Source organism: Somniosus microcephalus, chromosome 3 (assembly GCF_052327205.1).
Source record: "Somniosus microcephalus isolate GS21.2 chromosome 3, FLI_Smic_1.0, whole genome shotgun sequence".
Classification (NCBI taxonomy): domain Eukaryota; kingdom Metazoa; phylum Chordata; class Chondrichthyes; order Squaliformes; family Somniosidae; genus Somniosus; species Somniosus microcephalus.
In genome coordinates, this window is record NC_140989.1 from 343131033 (window position 1) to 343159012 (window position 27980).

At 48.5% G+C, this 27980-nt stretch overlaps 1 protein-coding gene across 1 annotated transcript in view; it reads left to right on the forward strand.

Annotated features, from left to right (window-relative positions):
- The window catches only part of LOC147122292 (dihydropyrimidine dehydrogenase [NADP(+)]-like), a 1139740-nt gene that overhangs the window by 937286 nt on the left and 174474 nt on the right, over window positions 1–27980 (forward strand). Inside the window, exons 17-18 of the mRNA XM_085983269.1 lie at window positions 5754–5874; window positions 6188–6307. Of these exons, the coding sequence (XP_085839395.1) occupies window positions 5754–5874; window positions 6188–6307 (241 nt within the window). The remainder of the gene's footprint in view (window positions 1–5753; window positions 5875–6187; window positions 6308–27980) is intronic.

Below are 27980 nucleotides of genomic sequence, written 5' to 3' on the forward strand. Positions count from 1 at the left end.
GAAACTCAGCAGATCAAGCAGCATCTGTGAAGAGAGAAACAGATTTAACATTTCAGATCGATGACCATTCGTCAGAACTCCCCTTTAAGAATTGGACGGTGCCAGTGTGTCTGTGTTTCATTGCTGACGGAAATCACATGAGCTTTGCCAGCGCTGTGAGGTAGCACCTTGCTCCTCGGCCTTAGCGCCTTAAGAGAGGTGTGTAGCGCCTGATTTAGCGCTCCAATCACCTCCAAGGGCGATAAAAGCCAAGTTTGCTGTCAGAGGCGATAATTAGCGCCAGGCGCTAAACTTTGCGCTCCGCCAATAATAGCGCCCCAAATGGGGCGATACCAAATTTTTCCCTCTTTGTTTCTGTCTTCACGGAGGAAGACACAAAAAACCTCCCAGAAATACAAGAAAACCAAGGGTGTGACGCGAATGAGGAACTTAAAGAAAATTATTATTAGTAAAAAAACTAGCAAAATTAATGGGACTAAAAGTCAATAAATCCCAAGGACCAGATGACCTACATCCTAGGGTTTTGAAAGAGGTGGCCATTGGGATAGTGGACGCATTGGTTGTCATCTTCCAAAATTCTATAGATTCTAGAACGGTTCTTGCAGATTGGAGGATAGCAAATGCAACCCCGCTATTTAAGAAAGGAGGGAGAGAGAAAACGGGGAACTACAGACCTGTTAGCCTCACATCAGTAGTTGGGAAAATGCTGGAATCTATTATAAAGGATGCAATAACTAGGCACTTAGAAACTAATAGTAAGATTGGACAGAGTCAATATGGATTTATGAAAGGGAAGTCCTGTTTGACAAACCTATTGGAGTTCTTTGAGGATGTAACTAGTGGAGTAGACAAAGGGGAACCGGTAGATGTGGTGTATTTGGATTTTCAGAAGGCCTTCGATAAAGTCCCACACAAGAGGTTGGTAAACAAAATTAGGGCACATGGAATTGGGGGTAATATACTAACATGGATTGAGAATTGGTTAACAGACAGAAAACAAAGAGTAGGGATAAATGGGTCTTTTTCAGGATGGCAGGCTGTGACTAGTGGGGTACCGCAAGGATCAGTGCTTGGGCCCCAGCTATTCACAATCTATATCAATGATTTGGATGAGGGAACTAAATATAACATTTCCAAATTTGCTGATGACACAAAGCTAGGTGGCAGTGTCAGTTGCGAAGAGGATGTGAAGAGGCTTCAAGGGGATCTCGACAGGCTCAGTGAGTGGGCGAGAACATGGCAGATGGATTATAATGTGGATAAATGTGAAGTTATCCACTATGGTAGAAAAAACAAAAAGACAGAGTATTTCCTAAATGGTGAAAGATTGGGGAATACAGATGCTCAAAGGGACCTGGGTGTCCTTGTACATGAGTCACTGAAAGTGAATGTGCAGGTGCAGCAAGCCATTAGGAAGGCAAATGGTATGTTGGCCTTCATTACAAGAGGATTTGAGTACAGGAGTAAAGAAGTCTTACTCCAATTATATAGGGTCTTGGTGAGACCAAACCTGGAGTACTGTGAACAATTTTGGTCTCCGTACCTAAGGAAGGACATACTTGCCATAGAGGGAGTGCAACGAAGGTTCACGAGATTGATTCCTGGGATGGCGGGACTGTCGTAGGAGAAGAGATTGAGTAAACTAGGCCTGTATTCTCTTGAATTCAAAGAATGAGAGGGGATCTCATTGAAGCATACAAAATTATTACAGGGCTTGATAGGGTAGATGCTGGGAGAATGTTTCCCTTGGCTGGGGAGTCTAGAACCAGGGGCCACAGCCTCAGGATAAAGGGTAGGCCATTCAGGACTGAGATGAGAAGAAATTTCTTCACACAGAGGGTGGTGAATCTTTGGAATTCTCTACCCCAGAGGGCTGTGGAAGCTCAGTCATTGGGTATATTCAAAACAGAAGTCGATAGATTTCTGACTAGTAAGGGCATCAAGGGATATGTGATAAGGCCGGTGAATGGAATTGAGGCAGAAGGTCAGCCATGATCTCATTGAATGGCGGAGCAGGCTCGAAGGGCTGAATGGCCTACTCCTGCTCCTATTTCTTATGTTCTTACTTCATTTATAACCATAATATGTGAAGTACTAATTTCATATGGACCTTTGTAATCTACATTTTAATATATATATGTAGACTGATTTTCACTTAGAATTATACATCTTTAGAATAATGGGAGTGTACTGTGCATGAATTAAAATTTAATTCAAGATGAGAAGTCTGAAGAATTTAAAATGTATAAACACATTAGGAGAGAAATGTTCTCGTGGTACCATCCACCATTGCAAATGCTGGCTTGCAGAATTAATATATTACTGACATAATATTAGACTATGTTATAGCTAGAAATATAAGATTTAAGAAAATTACTTTGAAAAATTGACTGCCAAAATTTTCGGAACAAATCTGTTTCATTTGAATGAACCCACGTATTTAAAGCAAAGCTTATTCACCTTTTCAGTAAAGACATTTATTTCATGTATATATTAATATAATATATTTGATCTCTCTTTCAAAACTGAAATATTTCTTTAAAAAAATGCAGGTAGAATGATAATTATAATTAACAGATGTACACAGATACTGATAACTTGTTTATCTAAGCCATTATGCAAATAGCAATAGACCAGATTTTACCTTTCTGTAAGTTAAAATGAATCTTTTTTTACCATTACCCATTGAATGTAACATAAAGCAACAAGTTAAATGCTAGATTGCCTTGTGAGTTGATCTATGTTAGTTGATATATGTGGCTGTTAATCATTATGTATACTTGGAATGACTGGGAAATGCTTCTTCAAAGATTTTTAAAGTTTTGTAAACAAATGAATGTCCAAGATATTGCACCATCTTTTTACACAACACATAAAATTTGTTCAGATCGCCTATGTGTGATTGAAATAGATAGCTCCTCATTTACTGCATTCAGCCCTGATACTTATGCAAAAGACAATCCAATTCATTTCTAGTACTGTTGGATTATGTAGTGCTCAAGATGACAGGTACAGCTGCATCATGCACACATTGGTCAGTATTATGCGTATGGTTTGAGCAACTGATGCATTAAAGTGTTAGGTAGATAAACCTGTTTCACTTTATATTCTGCTCATGCACGTTGACACACTGAAGTCACGCCAGCTTGAATTGAAGCTAGCAGCAGGATGGGGGGGAGGGGATTTGGTTCAGGGTGAATAAAATGGTTCTGCACCATTTAGAAAACAATGTTACACCTTCTGATTCACGCCCAATTGGAATTAAAACATTTACTGTAAGATTTATTGTCAAGTGCACACATGAAAATGTATGATTCTTAATAAATGAGCATGTTGGTTTTTCACATTCACTGTTGCCTGTATAAGTTCTGGCTGTACCTTTGCACCATCCAAAGTGCAGCGGAGCGGAATTTTTCCTGCTCGTCTGGCCTCGCTATGACTCCTTCCATAATCCTGGGGATAGTGTCGTTTATATATTACGCAGGGCACCATGCTTCCGCCGTGCAACTGGGCATCCACGAACCTGGCCAAAGATTCCAAGGCTGGAGATGCACTTTCTGCTGCTCCCTCGCTAGTGGGTCCCAAACAACTAATCTGTCTGTGTTCAATTGCCATTTTAATACAGGTTTGTGGGGCCCACATCGGTCCTTGTACAGTAAGTACAGCTTCCGGCAGGCGTACTTGCCAGATAGATGGAGTATCTGGCAGAATTGATAGGGTAGGGCAGGATCCTGCCGGAGAACACCCAAAACTGCTGATGTGACAAAGGGAGCGCAGGCGGAAGAAGCCCCTACCCTTCCATCAGAACTTCCTGGCGCTGCGGGGCAGGCGGAAACCCAGCAGATACGGGTTTTGTTTCCAATATGACTTTCCAGAAGGCATTTGAGAATGTTCCACAAAAGAGGTCATTAGCAAAAGTGGGAGCACAAAGAATTAGAGCCAGGCCGTTCAGCAGTGAAATCAGGAAGCATTTTTTCACACATAGGAAATCTGGAACACTCTCTCCCCCAAAAAGCTGTGGATGCTGGGACAATTGAAATTTTCAAGACTGAGATCGATAGATTTTTGTCGGGCAAGGGATCTGGAGCTAAGGCAGATAAATGGAATTGAGGTACAGATCAGCCATGATCTAACTAAATGGCGGAACAAACTCAAGCGACTGAATGGCCTATTCCAATTCCTATGTATTTATTGTAAGTTAGGTGAAATGCTCAGTGACCCTGAAAGGAACCATATTCCTGCCACTGAAAGGGAGACTACTAATATCACAAATGAAAAACGAACACCTTGGCCTAGAAGTTAGATTGCGCAGCGTCCGTTTTATGGGTGAAAGGACCCAATATGGCATGCTGCATGCACGCAATCAGTCCATACCGCAAGTGCGCTGCACGCCATATTGGTCAGGGCACCCTGTAGCTGTTGAGGGCGCCCGCCTAAAACTGGAGTTAGGCCCATTGCTTATGCATAACTCCAGTTTTAAGCTTGCTGCAGTCAGTCGCAAACCAATGGCACAACAAAGCCTGAAACAGGCATATATTTCAGGCTTCGCTGTGCAATTGGTTTGCGACTGAACTCAGCAAGCGACGTGCATAGGATGGAGTGCCACTGCTAATTGTGAACAGCAATGGTGCTCCCGCTGCTCCTGGCTTCACATTAAAACCATGGGCTGCTGCCGGCCATGCTCATCCCTCCCAATTGCCTCCCCTCCACCCCCTCACCACCCGCCCCCCCCCACCTGAGGACCTCGGCCGATATCCCAGCCAACCAAATTCGCTCCCCGCCATGACTGGCGAGCTGTCTCTAGTGCCTGGAGCTCGCCGGTACGATCCTAATGAGGACCAATTTGTCGTGGTCCTGCCACTGGCCACATTAGGCATACGCTGCATCAATTCGGGCGCAATCCAATTTCTAGGCTCTTGGGTTCAATCCCTATTTTGTGCTGAGTTAGTTGATCTTAGCCAGTTACAGTAGGGGATTTACAATTAGTTTTAGCATTCAGTGGGTAAGGAACTTCAGTCAGGGTCCCTGCCCTTGACCACTATGCAGTGACCCATGGTGGAAGTGTGTGAACATAGGAACAGCAGTCGGCTCCTCAAGCCTGTTCTGCCAATCAATTCGATCATGGCTGATCTAACTGAATGACCAATGAAGACAGGAACAGGCTCTACTGTGTTGCCGCCACCGCCCCTCCCCATCCCATGGTTGAATAGACTGCCAACACTCACTGTAAAGGCTCCCACTTGGGCAAAGACTTAGAGGGTAATTAGTGTACATGGAATTATAACCAAGAATCCAAGCTTTCAAGAAAGGAGCAGAGGGGGAAAAAAATTGGCACGAGAATAAAGCAGAATTAGTGTCAGTGATAAAGTTTTTCCTTGCTAGTAGGACAAAGACGTTTATTAATAAAAATGTAGCTTTAATAGCTAAATAGATAATTCAAAGTAACTGACCTGTGCCAATCAGTATTAGCTACAGTAGGCCAGTAGTACTGTTACTGCTATCAATTCCATTATAAATGGAGGCTGATATTCGGTTTATTCTGTACACAAGAAAAATGTAATTGCATTAGATGATATTATTACAGCTCTGCTGTTTGCTGCTGTGATCTGAGGATCAAATAATGAGATGGTTACAGTGCCTTCAGTGTCACACGCAGTGCAGGCAGATTGGCAGCATTAAGCTGTGCCAGTCTCTCTGCACAGCTTTATCAGATTAGTTTCTCATCTAGTTCTGTAACTGACCCATTTGAACAGGATCCAAAGCTGGTGCGAAACATCTGCCGCTGGGTACGACAAGCTGTTAAGATTCCGTTCTTTGCCAAGCTGACCCCGAACGTCACAGACATTGTAAACATAGCGATGGCAGCTCAGGAAGGTAAGAAGCTGTAGCAGGGACTGAGTGTGCAGGGATTTTAAAATGCTACTCGGAGAATAATTGTTTCTTCTAATCCTTTTCTATTGCTGTCTTTTCTTATCTTGTAATAGTTCAAATACTTCAATTCAAAGAAAAGCATACACCTTGTATTTGATTATGGTGCTAATTTGATTACACGTCATTTTGCTGATGCCTGTGTCACTAACTTTGAAATGACTGTTGTCGCCTATTCTTTAGCTATTACATTACAATCCAAGTCAAATGGTATCATTCTATAGATTGGAATTTAAACAACTGCTGCCTTTTCTCACAGGTGGTGCAGATGGCATTACAGCAACCAACACAGTCTCTGGGCTGATAGGGGTACTTGCAGATGGTACACCCATGCCTGCCGTTGGTAGAGACAAGCGAACCACATATGGCGGTGTGTCTGGTAAGAATTGCCCTCATCACTGTACAGTGTTTCCTCTGAGACTGCAGAAACACTGGGAGGTCCTTGTAACAATCTATAATATCACCTCCCTACCAATGTTCAAAACCTTCTTGCTTGCTGCTGGTCAAAACAGCTAATAGTCTGATGTGCCTCAATAAATCCGAGGCTCGATGTTAGCGAAACAAAACAAGGCATTTATTGACTTAGAAGGTAACACACAGAGAATGTATCTTCCATCCAGAGGTCTGCCGTACTGGATGTGCTGCAGGCTGGGCCAGCTTACATAGGAGCCAGGTATGGGCGGAGCCCTACACACAGTACAATACAATGGAAATGAAACTGAAACCAACCACAGTCACAGGCAGAGAAATACTGATGAGTGATGAATGGAATATTTCATCACATTCACCCCTTCTATAGATTTAGTCTGTTCGGGGGTTTGATAGTCCTCTGCGACCGACGTGGCTGTTGTGGTGCCGCGGGTGTCGGCTGGGTGTCCCCGGTGGCCTCCTGGGTCTCTGCCGGGGGTGCCGCCAGGGTTGTTGAAGGGGTAGTTGGTGGGAGTACCGTTGGTCGATGTTCTTCCGGGGGTGATGAAAGAGTAGTGGGTGGGTAAGAGTTGCTGTGGTCGTTGTTGCTGCTGTTGTCGTGGTTGTTGTCGTTACCGGCTGGGGCGACGTCTTTTATGGACACGGTGTCCTCCCTTCCGTCGGCGTGCCGGACATACGCGTATTGGGGGTTGGCGTGGAGTAGGTGCACTGACTCCATGAGAGGGTCCGTCTTGTGGCCCCTCACATGCCTTCGCACGAATACCGGACCTGGGGTGGAGAGCCATGACGGCATGGATACGCCTGAGGTGGATTTCCGGGGAAAGACAAACATTCGCTCGTGAGGCGTGGCATTAGTGGCAGTACACAATAGCGACCGTGTCGAATGGAGCACATCTGGGAGGACTTCCTGCCAGCGGGAGATAGGGAGGCCTTTGGTCCTTAGAGCTAGAGTGACTGCTTTCCATACTGTCCCGTTCTCTCGCTCCACTTGACCGTTACCCCGGGGGTTGTAGCTGGTGGTACGGCTCGTGGCGATTCCCCTGGACAGCATGTACTGGCGTAGCTCTTCACTCATGAAGGACGCCCCCCTATCCGTATGGATGTAGCTCGGCATACCGAACAGGCAGAACAGGCTGTTGAGGCATTTAATGACCGTGGCGCTGGTCATGTCTGGGCAGGGGAAGGCGAATGGGAAACGAGAGTATTCGTCCACAATGTTCAGGAAGTAAACATTGCGGTCGACGGACGGGAGGGGGCCCTTGAAATCTAAGCTGAGCCGCTCAAAGGGCCGTGTAGCTTTGATTAAGTGGGCTCTATCTGGGCGGTAGAACCGAGGCTTGCACTCAGCGCAAGTGCGACAGTTCCTGGTCAGGGACCGAACTTCCTCAATCGAGTAGGGTAAGTTGCGGGACTTTATGAAGTGGAACAGCCGCGTGACCCCTGGGTGGCAGAGGTCATTGTGGAGGGTCTGTAGCCGATCCCCGGTGGCGCTGGCACACATCCCTCGTGAGAGGGCGTCGGGGGATTCGTTAAGGGCCCCTGGCCGGTAAATGATGTCATAATCGAAGGTGGAGAGCTCGATCCGCCACCTAAGAATCTTATCATTTTTAATCTTCCCCCTCTGTTTATTATTGAACATAAACGCTACCGACCGCTGGTCGGTAAGTAGGGTGAAGCGTTTGCCGGCTAGGTAGTGGCGCCAGTGGCGCACTGCCTCCACGATGGCTTGGGCCTCCTTTTCTACGGAGGAGTGTCTGATCTCGGGCCCTTGGAGGGTCCTCGAGAAGAAAGCTACGGGCCGCCCCGCCTGGTTGAGGGTGGCCGCCAAGGCAAAGTCAGACGCATCACTTTCCACTTGAAAGGGAGTGTTCTCGTCCACTGCCTGTAGCGTGGCCCACTCAATATCCTGCTTAATGCTTTTGAAGGCGGCATGGGCCTCAGCAGAGAGCGGAAAAGAGGATGCTTTCAAGAGGGGGCGGGCTTTGTCGGAGTAGTTGGGGACCCATTGGGAATAATAAGAAAATAACCCCAGGCACCTTTTCAGGGCTTTGGGAGTGTTGGGCAGGGGCAGCTCCCGTAGGGGGTGCAATCGGTCGGGGTCTGGTCCGATTTCCCCATTCTCCACCACGCTGCCTAGTATGCAGAGGCGCGTGGTGTTGTAAACGCACTTGTCCTCGTTGTAGGTGAGGTTGAGTTTTTGTGCGGTTTTCAGGAACCTCTCGAGGTTCGAGTCATGATCCTGCTGGTTGTGACCGCAGATGGTGACGTTGTCGAGGTAGGGGAAGGTTGCCTGCAAGTGGTGGTCATCGACCATGCGGTCCATCTCCCTCTGGAAGACCGAGACCCCATTCGTCACCCCAAAGGGGACTCTGAGGAATTGGTAGAGGCGTCCGTTCGCCTCGAAGGCGGTGTACGGGCGGTCCTCTGGTCTGATAGGGAGCTGGTGGTACGCTGACTTGAGGTCGATGGTGGAGAACACCCGGTATTGGGCGATTTGGTTCACCATTTCTGATATGTGGGGTAGCGGGTAGGCGTCTAGTTGGGTGTACCTGTTGATCGTTTGGCTATAGTCGATCACCATCCGTTTCTTCTCTCTACCCCTTACCACCACCACATGGGCGCGCCACGGGCTATTGCTGCGTTCAATAATGCGCTCTTTCAGGAGCCTGTCTACCTCGGTCGCGATAAACCGCCTGTCCTCCCAGCTGTACCTCCTGCTTTTGGTCGCTATTGGCCGGCAGTTAGGGGTGAGGTTCGCGAATAGCGAAGGCGGCTTTACCTTCAGGGTAGCCAGACCGCACACTGTGAGGGGCGGCTGGGACCCACCGTAATTGAGCGTGGTGCTTTGGTGGTAGCACTGGAAATCCAGGCCCAAGATCACGCTCGCACATAGATTCTTCATGATTAATACTTTAAAATTATCGTATACAGTTCCGTTAACGGACAATTGTACCGTGCAGTAACCCATAATGGTCGATGTCTGGGTTTTATCATAGTCATCATGACAAATGGAGGAGATTGCGTGCGAAAGCTCTTGCAGTGCCTGTTTCTTTTACTGGCACAATGCTGCAGTAAAGTAGGTGGGGAAGAGTCACTGGAGAATTGAAAGGGAAAGTACCTTGAAGTCTCTGTTGTAGAAATTTGTGTTAGTGTACTGTCCTTGCAGGTAATTTTTAGCACTCACATTAGAAATGCATAACACATTTAAACTTTGCCTTATTCATATGTATTGTAAGCCAAAGGAATCATCTATACATTTAAATATATGTTTTCATTTCTGTTAAAATGCTAGCCCCTTACACCTAATCATACTAGTACTGGGCCAGAAATTCGGGTTGGAGGCTTCCCGCGGGTGGCAAGCCCCCGACCTGCACTTACCTAGCGCGCCGACCGTTGTGCTGTGGGCCCGCGTGGGCCTCCTCCAACTGCCGGCGGGCAGTGCTTGCGTATCCCAAGGGCGCAGTTAGTTTGAAGCGTCCCCTGGGATCACGTGGGCCATGGAGAGCCAATCGTAGCAGGGAATCTCTATTCATAGATTTGACAGGAAGACCTGTCAAATCTATGAGAGACTGGCCCCAAAACATAACTAAAACTTCAAATAAATTTTTTAAAAAACATCTTATTTTAAAAATAACTATAAATGACATAAAATAACTATTTTAAACAATAACTTAAATTTTTGAAAAAATTAATTACAGTTTTTAACAGGGCTAAAAATAAACTTACCTTTCTTTAAAGTATTTAAAAATAATAAACCTGTGGAAAAAATGTTTTAATTTTACTTAATTCACCACTTACCTTGTTAAAAGCAGGCCTTGCGACTGCTTTTTAGAAGCGTAGCTCCTGGAGACTTACCCTCCCGGAGAAACCTGTATAAAAACAGAAGTTCCAGGTGTACGTGCTGCCTCTCCGGCATACGCGTTCGACCTATGAACCACTTCTTTCAAGGGAACGGAAGTTCCGGTTTCCCGCGCATGCACAGTGCATGCACGAAACCGGCATTTTCGTTGGGCCTACGTGTGAGTACCCAGCGCGTACTCACCCGTGGGGACCCGAATTTCTGGCCTATACACTTCTAATGAATTGCTCTGGTAGTCAATTTTATAAGATAACTATTACTGTTCTTTATATTCTGATAAATCATTAGAGCCTGTGTTTCTTTGGGTTATATAGTTGCTAAATACAAAAGTGGGAAACAAAGAGTATTTGATAAAGTAGACAAAGTAAATCTGTTAAAAGAGCATTGTTTCCTGATCCAAAAACCGAAAATGCTGGAAATATATAGCAGGTCGATCAGCATCTTCATCAGAACCATCAAATATCCAAAGCGATAGTTAGCCCTTGTCTCTTTTTCAAACGCTGCACATTTCCAGCCTTTCATTGCAGATTTCCAACATGTGCGTTAATTTTCCTTTTCCTCTCTTACCATTTTTCTGCCCCGTGTCTTTTGATGGTCAATTTCTTGTTCCTTATAGGAGCCCATCAGATTGCATATCGGGATAAGGCAGAAATGAAACCAAAGTGTGTCGATTACTCTCCTGCTTGAGATGGCGCTAGAATTCAAGCAACTGAGTTTTCATTGTGAATTGTAAAAATCTGATGATGTGAATGAAATGGAAAAACAAAGTTGATTTAGTTATTTAAGCAAAGCTTATTTCCTCTCCCCCCACCCGCACCGACCCCCACCTCCCCCCCCCCCCCCACCGACCCCCACCCCGGCTGATTGCTGTTAATGGAGGTGGTATATGAGATAAAAGCTGTGATCGTGGATCACAAGTCTGTTGTTACCTGCCTTACGCAAATCTTCAATGTTCATGTTTGCTTGATGAGCACAGAGCAGACAGTGGAAAATGCCAACTGCTGGTTTTGAAGTACTATACAGCCATGGCTTGACATTTCCATAGAATAGAAGTTTATGAGATGCACAATTTTGCACTTGGGAGCTCCCACTACATTCCAGGCAGCTCTGCATTTACTGACTGGCTCAAAATGGGGCAGTGATTTAAATCTTTGAACCGGAGCCACATTGTCTCCATCCCTCTTTTAGAATAAACATTGCTCTTAGTCAGCATATAAAAAAGTCAAATATGGATACTTTATTTTACTGTCACGGCACGCTTGTTGCTGCTTAATGTAGCAGCACGGTTCAGCTCGTTGTTGTAACAGCTGGTCACATTATAGACTTACATGGGGCCAGGGTACCCTACGTCAAATTAATTTTAAAAAATGACTTATCAGAAAGAACCAAGATCTTAGTGCTGTCAAGATTTCAGTTTTATTTTAAATTTTTTCTAAAGGCCAGACCTTTAAATCTCAGGGGCTGTATCAAGCACTGAGCTGTGAATTTAACCATAGGGTAACTGCTAATGATAAGGAAACATTCCAAGATGAGGCTGGTGTAATACAGTTATTGGATTAGGCTATCAATCACCCCAGTCCTCAGGGAACAGGAAAGGAGACAAAACAGAGAAAGGAAAATTAGGAAATGTGGGCATGACTGGAATGTAATTCCGTACTATCTTTATCTACTAACTGTACTATATTCTGCAGCTTTTAAATTCAAGGCATGTCTGAACACTGCTGGGATTTTAACAGTTGTGTTTCAACTGTATGCTGTTTACAGAATTGGAAAGTAAACAACCGCAGTTAATAGAATGGAAACGGAACAATGTTCTTAACCTAGTTTTCAAAAATTAAGAGTCTTTGGAAGGATTGTTTTAGCTTGTATTTAAGCTAGTTTCTATAAAGATTCATGACATGCACACTGGGAGCTAAATATTGACAATCATGCTCTGGCAAGCAAAATTGAGCTCGCTGAATTAACACAGTTCACGTCCTTGCATTCACGCTGCAACCCAAGCATGAAACTATTATCTCACAACATTAAATTGAAACCCTTGTGTGATCTTTCCCTTGAGTTTGGTGCTATGGACAAAATGGTTTGGTAACGCTGTCCGTCTGCATTAGGGATTTATCAAGCACCTTAGGCATTGGACGTGTGTGGATTAATTTTAAAGACAAAATGATTTCTAGTCTTTATCACTTTTATTCCCTGTTGAAAAAAAATTACAGGTGACCTTTTGCGTAGCACGTCCAGTTTTCTGTGGAGCAGAAGTAAAGTGGAAACAGCTGATTCCTTTAGTACGGTTTGCCTTGGGGTATTATTATCATGTCTTTATGAAGTCTTCAGCTGAAGATCACAATCCAGCATATTGTTCAGAAGTGAGGTGGGAGATTTAGAGAGGGTGTTCCAAGCCGTATATTATTAGTGGACCTAATCAATGACTGAGCATTTAAAAACACCATTCTTTGCATATATATTTCTTAGAAAATAGTATGAAATCTCATGTTACAGAAGGCATATTCAATACTGAAAGATCATACAGTTGATTGAATTCCATCAGATCTGCCTCTTACTTTGCCTATTCATGAACACATCATATTTATGTTTGGATAAAACGCTGCTGAATACTAATGACTTAGAAATACTAATAACTTAGAAATCGGGTAGAATTAATATCCTAGGTTTTCCAATCAGAACGCTAACAGTAACCCATTCATTTTCATTTATTTAGATCCATCAGTATGACTCGCACTTTTTTTCATTCAAAGGCACAAATATTGTGCCAGTCAGTATGAAACGCACACAAACTTATGCCAGGCAACTCTGATTGTTGTGAGAAGACGAATATGAAGAAAGTAACCTATTGAAATAATTAAGCTAATAATATAATTGCTGGTATCTTAAAAGTGACTGATATGTTTGCTTTTGATTAGCATGTTTTGCTTTTATCACTGATAATCCATTCCTAAATGAAACCCTTACATTTATACCTCCACCGTGCTCCATGATCAGGAAGCAGGACAATTCCCCACACATCACAGCTGCCATTAATGCCAACTTTCATTTCAGTTTTGCTTTGTTTTCCAGCTGGTCCACCAGAGACTAGTACACTTGATCCCTATGGGGAATTTCAGCATGAGTGTCAGTTGAGGCTGGGATTCAGACTCTAGTTTTATAATCCAAACCATGAGTGATATTAGTGTCTGAGCATATTCTATGTAATGTTCCTTTTATGACTGAAAAAAATGGAAATACTATTTCTGTAATGTATATACCTTTAAGGGAGGAACTACTGTTTACAGCTCATGTATACTGTAGTACCGGCAGTGACCACACCTGTATATAGCACTGAGTAGTAATCTGTACAGGCAGTTCCACTGTGAGCCACGTTGAGTAAACACCTGTTGTATCGTTTCTCCTGCAGTCTGTGTCTTATTATACCCAGACACAACATTGGCGACAAGGCAAGTTCGAACCTACCTGCAACTCTGCATCACCTCCCGGGGATTCGTTCCTGGAGATCAGTGGATTGGAGGTCAAGGCCAGAGACTCGGGCGTCGACCACGGGCAACCGCCCAGTCATCCAGCAGAGACTCGAGAATTGCGGGGGAGGCTGTCGAGAGCCAGGCTTGGCTTTCCAGTCGAGGTGGTCCAGCAAAACGGGCTGGCAACAGGTAGTGCGCAGACCCTTCCCGGACAGCGGCGGGCTAGAGCCCGACCGAGCGGCACAGCAAAGGGCCGAGCAGCTTCGACGGGGGAGAGAGAGAGGGCAGAGCGCACAGGGCACAGCCGGTGTTCAGGGGCCGAGCAGCGTCGGAGAGAGAGAGACGCGCAGAAACCCGCGAGGCACCGCCATTGCCACGAGGACTGCCGAGAGCGGCGTTGGCAGCAGCGGGGGAGAAAGGAAAGCGTGGGAGACGCCATTTTAAGCCATTGGGAGATGCCATTTTAAACCACACCCAAAATGCCGAAGAGTGGCAGTATCACCGCATTTGACAATGAAGTCGAAGATTGGACTACATATGTCGAACGAATAGAGGTGTACTGCAAGGCAAATGAGGTGTCAGATGACAAGAAAGCATCGATATTGTTAAATTTAATGGGTGCAAAGACGTATGGTTTATTACAAAATCTAGTAACCCCAACGAAGCCAATGGAAAAGAGTTTTGAAGACATAGTAACGATACTACAGGAACATTTAAACCCCACACCGCTGCTGATAGCAGAAAGATTCAAGTTTCACAAACGGAACCAGCATAAGGATGAAAGCAATGCTGATTATTTAACAGAACTGCGCAAACTATCGAAACGCTGCCAGTTTGGAGCGGGACTGGCAGATACCTTAAGGGACAAGTTTGTGTGTGGGCTTCAAAGTGAAGGAACCCAGAAACGGCTTTTATCTGAAAAGGACCTTACGCTGGAAAAGGCTTTCAGCATTGCAGTATCATATGAAGCAGCAGCACGGGGCGCTGCAGAGATACAACAGAGACCGCAAGAATATGGCACAAACGAAATGTCATATGGAACAGAGAAGTGCTATCGCTGCGGCAGAACAACACACGACCAGAATGATTGCTGGTTCAAAGACAAAGTGTGCAGACAGTGTGGAAAAGTAGGACACATAGCACGAGTCTGCAGGTCGGGAAAGAAAACCAGCAATAAGAAACCTACCAAAGAAAAGTACAAGAAGGTACATAAGATGACGGAGAATAGTTCAGACGAACAAAAGAGTGATAACGACTCCGAAAGCAGGGAACTGAGTTGTCTGAAACTACATAATGTGATCACAACGGAGGATCACCGAACCATTTGGGTCACTCTCAAGATAGCAGGAGTCCAGGTAAAGATGGAATTGGACACAGGATCAGCCCTAACAGTCATAAACTGACGGGACTACGAGCGGCTATTCTCACACATACCCTTGAGAGACACAAAAATTATTTTGAAGACGTACACGGGGCAAAAAGTCTACCCCAAAGGAAAAATAAGGGTGACCGTTATATATAACGGTAAGGAAACACCAAAACTAGACCTGTATGTATTGCAAGATGGAGGACCACCATTACTGGGACGTGAATGGATCCAGAAAATACAACTGGATTGGTATTCCATACAGGCACTGACTGTGGCTGACAAAAAGGATGACGACGTCACACCTGGGCAACTCTCAAAGATCCTAACTGACGCGAAAGAAGTGTTCCAGCAAGGACTCGGAACACTAAAAGGCATGACAGCGACGATTAAAATTGAAGAAAACGCAAGCCCAAAATTTTTTAAGGCCAGACCGGTACCTTATGCGATCCGCCCAGCCGTCGAAGCAGAGCTAGAGAGTCTGGAACGTTCAGGTGTACTGTCCAAGGTACACTGGAGCGAGTGGGCTACACCCATCGTTCCTGTGATGAAAAAGTAATTGAGCAGCATGCCTGGGGAACCAAGGAAGGTTCGCATCTGTGGGGACTTTAAAGTAACAGTGAACCCAGTCCTTCACACCGTACAATATCCACTTCCGCGGATTGAAGATATTTTCGCCTCGCTATCTGGAGGGAAACGCTTCACTAAGATTGATCTGGCCCAGGCGTATCTGCAAATGCAGGTAGAAGAAGCATCAAAAAAATACCTCACAATCAACACTCATAAAGGTCTCTACCAATACAACCGGCTGGTATTCGGGGTAGCATCAGCTCCGGCTATTTGGCAGAGGGCAATGGAACAAGTCCTGCAAGGGATCCCAGGGGCCCAGCGTTATTTGGACGACATCCTGGTCACGGGCGAAAATGACAGTGGTCACCTTGCCAACCTGGAGCAGGTGCTCACAAGATTGCAGGAATATGGGCTCCGAGCTAACCGCCCCAAATGCGAGTTTTTTAGAAAACAGATCTCGTATTGTGGCCACGTTATCGATAAAGAGGGGTTACATAAGTCCCCAGAGAAGATTGAGGCAGTAGTCAAGGCTCCAGCACCGGAAAATGTGTCACAACTGAGGTCGTTCCTCGGGCTGGTAAACTACTACCATAAGTTCTTGCCAAATTTGTCTACAATACTACACCCACTGAACACCCTACTGCAAGCGGGGGTACCATGGAAGTGGAGTGACGAATGTAGACGAGCTTTCCAGAAGAGCAAAACACTAATCACATCGAAAGAGGTATTGGCCCATTACAACCCGGCATTACCAATTCGGTTGGCATGTGATGCGTCACCCTACGGCATTGGAGCGGTGCTGTCGCACAAATTCTCGGACGGCTCAGAGAGGCCAATAGCCTTTGCGTCACGATCACTAACCTCAGCCGAGCGTAACTACGCCCAGATTGACAGGGAGGCCCTCAGCCTAGTGTGGGGAGTGAAAAAGTTCAATCACTATCTGCACGGGCAGAAATTCATCTTGCTGACTGATCACCAGCCTCTTGTCTCCATTTTTAATCCGATGAAGGGCGTTCCGGTGATGACTGCACAACGACTACAAAGATGGTCACTTTTTCTAGGGCCGCACCACTATGAGATTGAATATAAGGGCATGAAATAGCATGGAAATGCTGATGGGCTATCACGCCTACCACTGCCTACTGCGGAGGAAGCACCAGCAGTGGATCCTGTCGAAATATTCCATTCGACTATAGTTGAATACCTACCGGTAACTAACGCTTGTATCGAAAAGGAAACCCGAAATGACCCAACACTGTCTCGGGTATATGATTTGACGGTGAAGGGATGGCCAGCACATGGCGACTCACTGTTGCCAGCATTCTCAACAAGGAGAGAACAGCTGTCAGTGTGCCGGGGGACCTTGATGTGTGGATCCCGAGTGGTAATTCCACCCAAGTTAAGGGATAGAGTGCTCAATGAGCTTCATGAGGGTCATCTGGGAGGGGTAAAAATGAAAAGCCTAGCCAGGGCTTATGTGTGGTGGCTGGGAATCGATAAACAAATCGAGGACCTGACCAAGAGCTGCTCAGGATGCCAGAGAGTCCAAAATGCACCACCACAGGCCCCTCTACACCCATGGGAGTGGCCCTCATCTCCATGGCAACGGGTGCATATTGATTTTGCTGGTCCATTCATGGACTCAATGGCCTAGAAATTCATTATAGCCACTTTTGGGGCGGTAAAGTCGGGCGGCCACTAAAGTTTGCGCCCGGCGCAAATTCGAGGCCACTTCGCCGATATTCATTAGCTTCGCCCTAAGAGTTTGCTCGAGCGCTAAAACTGGCGATGCACGGCTCTCTTTAGGCGCTAAGCCGGCGTTGCTGAGCGATACCGCCGAGGCCGGGCGCAGCACAGGTGCGGCCATTTCTTGATTGACAGTAGACACCCTGGCGCCGGCCAGCTCTTAAGGGGGAAGGGTCGAGTTGGTCTGCTGCCACGCCCTGGACACTGCAGCCCTCCAGCTAGGCCTGAACACTGCTGCTGGACCCAAATAGCGCCTGAAAGGATGGAGAAGGCCCGTGAACGAGCGCAGCGCTTCTCAGAGCATGATCTGAGGGTGCTGGTTGGCGCTGTGGAGAAGAGACGCCATATTTTGTTTCCGGACAATGGGAAGAAGCCGGCGGCCCACGTCTACCGGAAAGCCTGGAGGCATGTCGCCACCAGGGTGACATCCAACAGTGAGGTCCCCAGGAGCGCTGTACAATGCCGCAAAAAGCTAAATGACCTCGCCAGGATTGTCAGGGTGAGTACCCTTTCCAGTGTCCTCCTCATCCTTGCATGTGCACCTCACATTATGGGCAAAGGGCCCTGAAAGCCCTAATGGCCAGCCCTCATGCAGCAGCTATGGGACTGTCATGAACATCAATTGCACATTGTGCACTTAACACACTGGCCAGGCTATTCGACCATGGGAGGCAGTGCACACAAGATCAGGGCTACACACTGGCTAGGCTATTCTACCATGGGAGGCAGTGCACACAAGATCAGGGCTACACACTGGCCAGGCTATTCCACCATGGGAGGCAGTGCACACAAGATCAGGGCTACACACTGTACTTAGAGGCCGTCCTTTCTCTTGCAGGCCAAGCTGGCCAATAATAAGAGGAGCCGGACTGAGACCAGGGGAGGCGGACCCCAGATCCAGCCGCTCACCGAGCTGCAACAGCGCATGGAGCGCATCATGGATGCCCGGGTGATTGGCCCCGTTGCATCTGGAGATGCCAACCCTGTTCTGGGCACCAATGGTAAGGACATCACCTTTTGGACCTCTCTCGTCCCACTTGCGCATCAGATCTACATCCTTTGCCACTGTCCGACCAATGCGCTGAATGCCACCACTCATGCATCCCTCGCTGACGCCCTCTCCTCACTCTAAAGCTACTCTTGTGCCTTCCTGCTTTCAGATGGTGAGGAGGAGGTCCCTGAAGTTGCCAGTGACAGCCCCTCAGAAGAGGAGGAGGAGGAGGAGCAAGAGGAAGGCGGCCCATCAGGGGAACCCTCAGCCGCGGCAAGCCATGCCAATGTAGGGGACACGTCTTCCCTGGAGGGGAGCCTGGGGGAAGTGTCGGAGGGGAGTGTAGCTCCTGGGACCAGCGGCCTGCAGAAACGCGGGAGGGGGGTGGAAGCTCAGCGGCCTTCTCCCCAGAAGGGGAAAGGGTTGGAGGGGAGTCCAATTGCTGGGCCCAGCGGCGTCCAGCAACGCAGGAAGGGTCGGCCAGCTCGGCGGCCTTCTCCCCAGAGGGAGAGTCCGGCCTCCAGTCCGGAGGCGGTCAACGCCGAGGAGATGCGCCGCCTCGAGGTCATGTCCGCGGACTCGGAGCGCCGGCACACGGAGCTCATGGGGGTAGTGGCACGGATGCCTGAGGCCATCGAGTCCCTGTCTCGGAGTGTGACCGAATTCGGGGCCTCACAGGCCACGAGTTTGGCGGAATTCGGGGCAGATCAGGCAGCGAGTCGGGCGGAATTCGGGCCAGCTCAGGCAGCGACTGGCCAGGTGATCAGTGGTGCCGTGCAGTCACTGGCTGCTCTGATGCGGTCACAGAACAGGGCAACACGGGCACTCACTGCTGCCACACTCGCTGTGTCAGCCAGGCATCGCCAGGGCACCCGGCGCGCTGCAGCAGCACAGCAGTCTGCCCCTCGGCAGATTGCTGCGCATGCTGCAGTGCTGGCCCGGGCGAGTGCCAGTGTCTCAGGCGACCAGCGAGCGCCTGCCATCCGCCAGCTTGCCCCCATTCCTCCAGCCGCCACTGCCACTCCCCCAGTGGAGCTGCCACGAGCTGCTGCTGCGACTGATGCTGCCCAGCCACAGCTGCTGCATTCACCAGCCGGCCCCTCGAGGGCCAGACCTCGTCTAGGCCGACCCCCAAGGGCATCTGCCGTCACGACATGTGCCCCTCAGGAGCCTTCCCCCAGCCTTGCAGTAGTCACTGGCCTCACTTTGAGGAGGAGCAGCAGGGCGTGCAGGGGCCGCCAAAGTTTGCAGAAGGCATCGCCCTCGCGGGCCACAAAGTAGAGGGTGTGTCCAAATGTTTTGTTTTTTGGAATGGGTGTTTTGTGAAGGCCAAGGATTAAGGCCATTTTTGTTTACACCTTTTGTTAATCCTCCCCAGGTTGTGGGAGTGAGTCATGTGTGTGAGTGTTTTTTGGGGGTTTCGTGTGTTTTTGGTTTTCATGTGGGAAGGGCCCTGAGTTTGTACAATAAACCATTTTATTTATTCACATTGTCCATGTTTGATCTTTGAAGTGTTTGTTGCCTTAACCGGCTGAGGGCTTGCGGAGCGGCTGCAATCATGTTCTTTCATTGGCACAAGCCATTCCCTGACAGGGGGCCTAGAAGTGACGTTCAATAAGCCACCGACAGGCGGCCCTTGGACCTTCTGCCTCCCTCCTGGGCTGGTACTCCTCCTCCTCATGCTGCTCCTGCTCCTCCTCCTGAGGTGGTGGTCCAACGTGAGGTGGCAGTGCCTGAGTCCTGCGGATAGCCAGGTTGTGCAGCATGCAGCAAACGACGACAAATTGGGAGACTCGCTCCTGCGAATACTGGAGGGCTCCACCGGAGCGATCCAGACAGCGGAACCGTTGCTTCAGGACGCCGATTGTTTGTTCGATGAGGTTCCTGGTCGCTTGATGGCTCTCGTTGTATGCCTCTTCAGCAGGGGTCCTGGGCGCGCGGAGCGGGGTCATGAGCCAGGTACACAAAGGATAGCCTTTGTCCCCGATAAGCCATCCTCTTGGGTGAGGCTGTGCCTGGAACATGTCAGCCACAGTTGTCTGTCGCAGGATAAAGGCATCGTGGCTGCTGCCTGGAAAGCGGGCATTGACAGCTAGGATGCGCTGCCTGTGGTCACACACCAGCTGTACGTTGAGGGAATGGTAGCCCTTCCGGTTGCGGTAATCCTCGGCATGCTCCAGAGGTGCCCGCAAAGCCACATGCGTGCAGTCAATGGCGCCCTGCACCATGGGGAAGCCCGCTATTCTTGCAAATCCCACTGCACGCTGCTGCTGCTTGTCCAGGGTCATGAGGAAGGAGATGAATTGACGTCTCCTTCTGAAAAGGGCATTGGTCACCTGGCGGATGCAGCAATGCACGGCAAACTGGGAGATGTTAGCGATGTCCCCAGCAGTGGATTGGAAGGAGCCGGTGGCATAGAAGTTGAGAGCCACCGTCACCTTCACTGCCACCGACAGAGACGTCCTGTGCATCAGCTGTGGACGCAGACCTCTGTGAAGCAGCTGGCAGATGTCTGCAACCACCTCCCTTCTGAATCGCAGCCTCCTAACACACTGCGCGGCAGACATGTTGAGATAGGAGAACTGCTGGTGGTATACCCTGGGTGGGTAAGGCCTCACTTGGCGACGCCTGTTGCCCCCTCTGCGTCTAGCCAGGGCTGCCACTCTCTCACGGCGTCTGTAAGCCCTTCCGACATAATGCTGAAACTCAGCGTTGGCACCCAATACAGCCCCCATAATATGCTGGCAAACACTGAGATCTCAATGAAGGCAAAGATAATTGCAAAGCTCTGGCCTGAAGCCAAAAATACCTGTCCTAGTGTTGGGCCAAAGCAGTAAGCTCTCTTCCTTGGTCTCTCTCCAAAAATCCGTTGCACAAGAGTGAATGCTGCAAAATGGCTGCCCTTTATAGTGCAGGGTAAGTGCCCTTTAATTTGCGCTCCCCGCGGCCCGCCTCGGCTGTGTACCATTCCACTCAACAGTCGTTAGGGCCGCCCGGCGCACAATGGGGCGGCGCGAGTGAAGTTCCGGTTCCGGGCGCACAAAGGGCGTTGCGCGATGAAATGACGTCATGATCTGCGCGCGCAGATGAGCACGCGCAAAGACTTTGTGCCGGCGCTAAATGTCTACTGAAGTTGGGGCGAGGCGCAGATCGCGCTGCGCCCGGGCGCTAAGCGCCTAGCGCTCGAGATCTGCTCCTCCTAAGGCGCTAACGGCTGGCGCAGCCAACTGAATTTCTAGGCAAATGTTTTTAATAGCCGTGGATGCGCACTCGAAATGGCCTGAGGTCATCAAAATGTCCTCCACCACCACGGAGAAAACTATTGCTGTCCTATGAACCATTTTTGCCAGGAATGGCTTACCAGAACCGATTTGCTCCGACAACGGACCACTGTTTGTGTCCGAAGAGTTCCGGAGGTTCTTGAAAAAGAATGGGGTAAGGCATTACACATCCGCCCCGTATCATCCAGCCACAAATGGATTGGCTGAGAGGTTCGTACAAACCTTTAAGAAGGCAATAAAGGCTATGTACAATGACAACATTCCGCTGCAGCACAAGGTGGACAATTTCCTGTTCGCCTACCGGAATGCGACACATGCAGTCACCAACCAGGCCCCAGCCATGATGTTCTTTAACCGAAGGTTAAGATCTTGCCTGGATTTCCTCAGACCAAACGTACGAAGAGATGTTGAGAGTAAGCAATTCCAGCACATCCATGAGAAGCCAACAAGGAGCTTCAATGTAGGGCAACCAGTCTTGGCCCGCGACTACCGAACAGAAAAATGGCAGCCAGGAACGATATGCACACGGCAGGGCCCACTAATGTACACAATGGACGTTGGGGAGAGCATCGTGAGAGGCCATGCTGACCAGATCCTAGAGTCACAGGAACAAGTCAACCCCATGCCTCGCCCATACATACCTGGTGATGAACCCGACGTACAGGTCGCATCTACCCCAGAAACAGTAGCATCGGAAGCTGATGAACCAACCGACGACAGGGGGCCAGAATTGCCTCCGCACCAAGAGCAAGATACTCGGGAAAGGCGCTTTCCAGAAAGGATCAGGAAGCCTCCCCAAAAACTGAATATATAAATAGACTATTTTCAGCTAATGTTGCATGTTAAAAGTGTTAATTGTAATTAGTTTGATATTTAATTGTTAAATGAGTGTTATGGTACTGTTAATCTAAAAGGGGAGGAATTGTAATGTATATACCTTTAAGGGAGGAACTACTGTTTACAGCTCATTTATACTGTAGTACCGGCAGTGGCCACACCTGTATATAGCACTGAGTAGTAATCTGTACAGGCAGTTCTACTGTGAGCCACGTTGAGTAAACACCTGTTGTATCGTTTCTCCTGCAGTCTGTGTCTTATTATACCCAGACACAACAATTTCCTTTCTAGTTTAGTCAGTGTAACAATGTGCAAATAATGAAATTTATTAAGTCTGTAAAGTAAGGTTCACCATAGACACTTAATGGTCTACAGAATTTCTTACTTTATCTGCCTCCGTTTTTAATTCCCCTCCTCCGGGAAAATTCTACCCTCCTCTCTGAATGTGCTGACTTGTGCTAGGGTATGATTCCATAGCCACTGGTAGCCCTCTGGTACCTCCTCAAAGTGACTGTTCTTCATGTGTGAGACAGTGCGTGTCTACAGAGCATCATCGATGAACATGATCCAGTCCTCACAACCCATGCACTGGATGGTTCGCAGGAGTGTCAACCCTGGCCGATATTTTCCCTTCTCTAGCCCAAGGACAGTATGGCGAATTTTAGCACCCCTACCGCCACCCTGGCTGAAATCAGCAAACTCAGCACAGGTCAAGAACTTAACCAGGGACCGAACTTGAGACCTACCAAGTCAATATTTGAGCATTTTCATTCATAATGATTACCTGGGACTTATATAGAATTACATAGATTTTACTGCATAGAAACAGGCCATTCAGCCCAACAGGTCTATGCCGGTGTTTATGATCCACATGAGCCTCCTCCCACCTTAATTAATCTCACTTTAACAACATATTCTTCTATTCCTCTCCCTCATGTACTTACATTGTGATTATTTCCACGGTGTTCTGGTCCCTCTGCACATGCGCCCCTTTAGTACTGTGCACTCAATCCGGTCGCACATGCGCAGTACCAGGCGGTGAGGGCGGCTGCGGCCTGCATCGCCAAGCTTTCCTCGGCTCCATGCGGAGAACATCAGGGGATCAGATGGGTGGGGGGGTGGAGAGTAGAGGGGATCAGAGAGAGGGAGAGAGGAGCAAAGGGGGGACAGAGGATCGAAGGGGAGGAGAGGATCGAAGGGGGAGATAGGGGATTGAAGGGGGGAGAGAGGATCGAAGGGGGAAGAGAGGATCGAATGGGGGAGAGAGGATCGAAGGGGGGGAGAGAAGGTCGAAGGGGGAGAGAGGGGATTGAAGGGGGAGAGAGGATCGAAGGGGGAGAGAGGATCGAAGGGGGAGAGATGATTGAAGGGGGAGAGAGGGGGTTGAAGGGGGGAGAGAGGATCGAAGGGGGGAGAAAGGATTGAAGGGGGAGAGAGGATCGAAGGGGGGAGAGAGGATCGAAGGGGGAGAGAGGATCGAAGGGGGGAGAGAGGATCGAAGGGGGGAGAGAGGATCGAAGGGGGGAGAAAGGATTGAAGGGGGAGAGAGGATCGAAGGGGGGAGAGAGGATCGAAGGGGGAGAGAGTGTAGTGTATGTACCCGTCTACCTTTAAGAGAACTATTGTATGTAACCGTCCACCTTTAAGAGAACTACTTTAGGTGTTGCACTACTTTGTTGGCTTCTGTATACTGTAATACCGACGGTGACCACACCGGTATATAAGTGCTGTGTCAGGAGTTATTGGTCAGATTCGCCCTGACCTTCGAATAGTAAAGTCCTGTTTTAAGTTACTCTGGTAGTCTGTGTATTAATTAACTAAACAACCCACAGACTTTACAGTGGCGACGAGTCCGATCGTACCCTGCGGCAACAATAATTCCGAAGCAGTTAACGAGCGTCGAGAAGAGGCAACCGCCCTCGTCATTCTGCTGGGAGAAAACTCGAGTCTGCAGAGCTGGAAAGGAGGAAGAATTCAGAGACAAAGACTTCCATCAGCAACAGGCACTGACTGTCCCTTCTGCCACGGTGAGGAGTGAGCCGATCAGCATGAGAAGCAAGGCGGCCACGGTGACTGTGAGTAAGGGAAAAGTAAAAAAGAATAACCGGAGGATAAGGGCGGTGCACTCGACCACGGTCGAGGGGGAAAGGAGCCGGACAGAAGTCGGGCCCAGAGGCGCTGAGACTGGGGCAGCGTGGAGCAAGGAAGCCGCGGTACAGACAGGCTGGGGACGCAACGGCATCGTGAGACAGCTAGACCGCGACCGGCGAAAAAGGCCGGGCTGCGACCGAAGCCACGGAGCGCTGCGACCGGGAACGTAGGCGCGGGAAGAGATAAACTCAGCCGCAGCCGGGGAGGGAAGCACCGGACTGCGAGAGGGCTGGGAGGCGCGATTGGGAGCCGAGCGAGCGGGAGAGGCAGAGCCGACCAAGGGAGACTGAGCGAGAGCCAGTCCAGCGGCTGAAACTGTTCTCCGTCAACGGGGTGTACCCAGCGCCGGTAGAGCCGAGTGAGCGGGAGAGAGACAGAGCCCGAGCAAGGGGAACTGAGCGAGAGCCAGCCCAGCGGCTGAAACTGTTCGCCGTCAACGGGGTGTACCCAGCGCCGGTTGCCCTGCCGAGAAAAGGGAAAGCACTGAAGCCGACGCGCAGGCTGTGAACCTGAAAGCCAGCGGCCGTCGCCCGTGGGGAAAGTGTACCCCTCCCGCCAGGGGAAGAAACGCGGGAAACCGCCATTAGGCGGAGAAGAAGACAGAAGCGGGGAACCGCCATTGAAGTGGGCGGGGAGAGAAGATAAGCGCGGGAAACCGCCATTTTCGCGGGAACCGCCATCTTGAAAAAAAAGAAGAAAATTTAAAGAAATAATCCGTGGTGTTATCAGGAAGAGAGGAAGATGCCTAAGCGTGGTAACATCAACGATTTTAACTCCGAGGTAGAAGACTGGGCCACGTATGTGGAACGCATTGAGATCTATTGTGAGGCCAATAAAATAGAAGAAGATGACAAAGCTATAACCTTGCTAAACTCGATGGGCGCGAAGACATACGGGCTCTTGAAGCATCTACTAGCACCAGCTAAACCGGCGGATCAGACTTTCGATGATATTGTTGCTGTCCTGAAGGATCATTTTAACCCCGCACCACTGATGTTAGTGGAACGATCCAAATTCTATGCGAGAACGCAAAGGAAAGACGAGAGCAACGCAGAATACTTGGTCGAACTGCGTAGACTAGCGAAACACTGCCAGTTTGGAGGGAATCTGACAGAGGCATTGCGAGACAAGTTCATGTGCGGGTTGTCAAAGGAAGGAACGCAAAAGCGACTACTCGAAGAGAACGATCTTACACTTGAGAAGGCTGTCCTTATTGCTGCATCGAACGAAGCCGCAGCGAAAGGAACGGCGGAAATGCAGCTAAAGGCAGCGGCACTCAGGGTGCAGCAAATTACTTCGGGTACAACGAAATGCTATCGTTGTGGGAAGACAACACACGACCAGAACCAATGCTGGTTTAAAAACCAGGAATGTAGGAAATGTGGCAAGCTCGGTCACATAGCTAAGGTATGCCGGTCAGGAAAGAAGACCAACAATAATGAGTCACCACAAAAGAGGTACAGAAAGGTACATGAGGTGACTAGGAGGAGTCCGGAAGAACAGAATTCGGACTCACACTCCAACTGCAAGGAACTGGATAGTCTGAGAATTCACAATGTGAGTAATGAAGCTGACTGACAAGCTATCTGGATCACACTACAGATTGCAAAAGTCCAAGTGAAAATGGAAGTGGACACCGGATCGGCGTTGACGGTCATGAATAAGCATGATTATAAAAAGTTATTCAAGCATATTCCCCTACGGGATACGGAACTAGTATTGAAGACATACACGGGGCACAAAGTATACCCCATCGGAAAGATAGAAGTCACGGTGAGATACAAGGACAAAGAGCACCAAAGGATGGACCTGTATGTGTTGCCTGAGGGAGGTCCACCACTTCTGGGACGGGAGTGGATCAGGAAAATAAAGATAGACTGGCATTCACTAAACACCATGACGGTAGATTCCGGAAAGGAAGATGTCAAACCTGAACGGTTGTCCAGAATATTAGACGAAGCTAAAGAGGTATTCCAGCAAGGACTGGGAACACTGCGAGGAATTAAAGCAAAGGTTAAGATTGCAGAACATGCAAGCCCAAAATTTTTCAAAGCCAGATCGGTACCTTACGCGATACGACCTGCTGTGGAGGCAGAACTGGAAGAACTTGAACGATCAGGGGTACTGTCAAAAGTGGACTGGAGTGAGTGGGCCACGCCCATTGTTCCCGTCATGAAGTCTTCACCAAGTGACAAGCCAGGGGGACCGGGGAAGGTCCGCATCTGCGGAGACTTCAAGATCACAGTGAATCCGGTGCTTCACACGGTACAATACCCGCTTCCGCGGATTGAAGATATCTTTGCTTCGTTGGCTGGAGGGAAACACTTCACCAAGATAGACCTGGCACAGGCATACTTACAAATGGAAGTCGAGGAAGAGTCGCGTCAGTACCTCACCATCAACACACACAGAGGCTTGTATCGTTATAATAGACTGGTTTTTGGGGCAGCTTCGGCTCCAGCAATTTGGCAGAGGGCCATGGAGCAGGTATTACAAGGAATTCCAAGCACGCAGTGTTACTTAGACGATATCCTGATTACGGGAGAAGACGAGGAAGAACACCTCACAAATTTGAAACTGGTGCTCACTAGGTTGAAGGAATATGGCCTTCGAGTTAATCGCAAGAAATGTGAGTTCTTCCAAAAACGGATCTCGTACTGCGGTCATGTCATTGACCGAGAGGGGCTGCACAAGTCACCTGACAAGATAGAAGCTGTCGTGAAGGCCCCCGCTCCGGAAAACGTATCACAGTTAAGATCATTCTTGGGGTTGATTAATTATTATCACAAATTTCTGCCGAATCTATCCACGGTGCTGCATCCGCTGAATGCTCTGTTGCGGAAAGAAGTACCATGGAAGTGGAGTGAGGAATGTAAAAAGGCCTTTCGCAGAAGCAAGGCGTTGATTACCTCTGAAGAAGTGTTGGCTCATTTCAACCCAACGTTACCTCTTCGTCTAGCTTGTGATGCTTCCCCCTATGGAATTGGAGCAGTACTTTCACACAAGTTACCAAATGGCTCGGAAAGGCCAGTGGCATTCGCGTCCCGATCATTGACCTCCGCGGAGCGAAATTATGCTCAAATAGATAGGGAGGCCCTCAGCCTTGTGTGGGGCGTAAAGAAATTCAATCATTATCTGCAGGGCAAGAAGTTCACATTACTGACAGACCACCAGCCATTGGTGTCCATATTCAACCCTAACAAGGCCGTTTCCACCATGACAGCGCAAAGGTTACAGAGGTGGTCCGTGTTACTTGGGGCACACCAATATGACATCGAATACAAAAGGTCCAAACAGCATGGAAATGCTGATGGGTTATCGCGCTTGCCATTGCCGATAGTAGAAGAAGTGA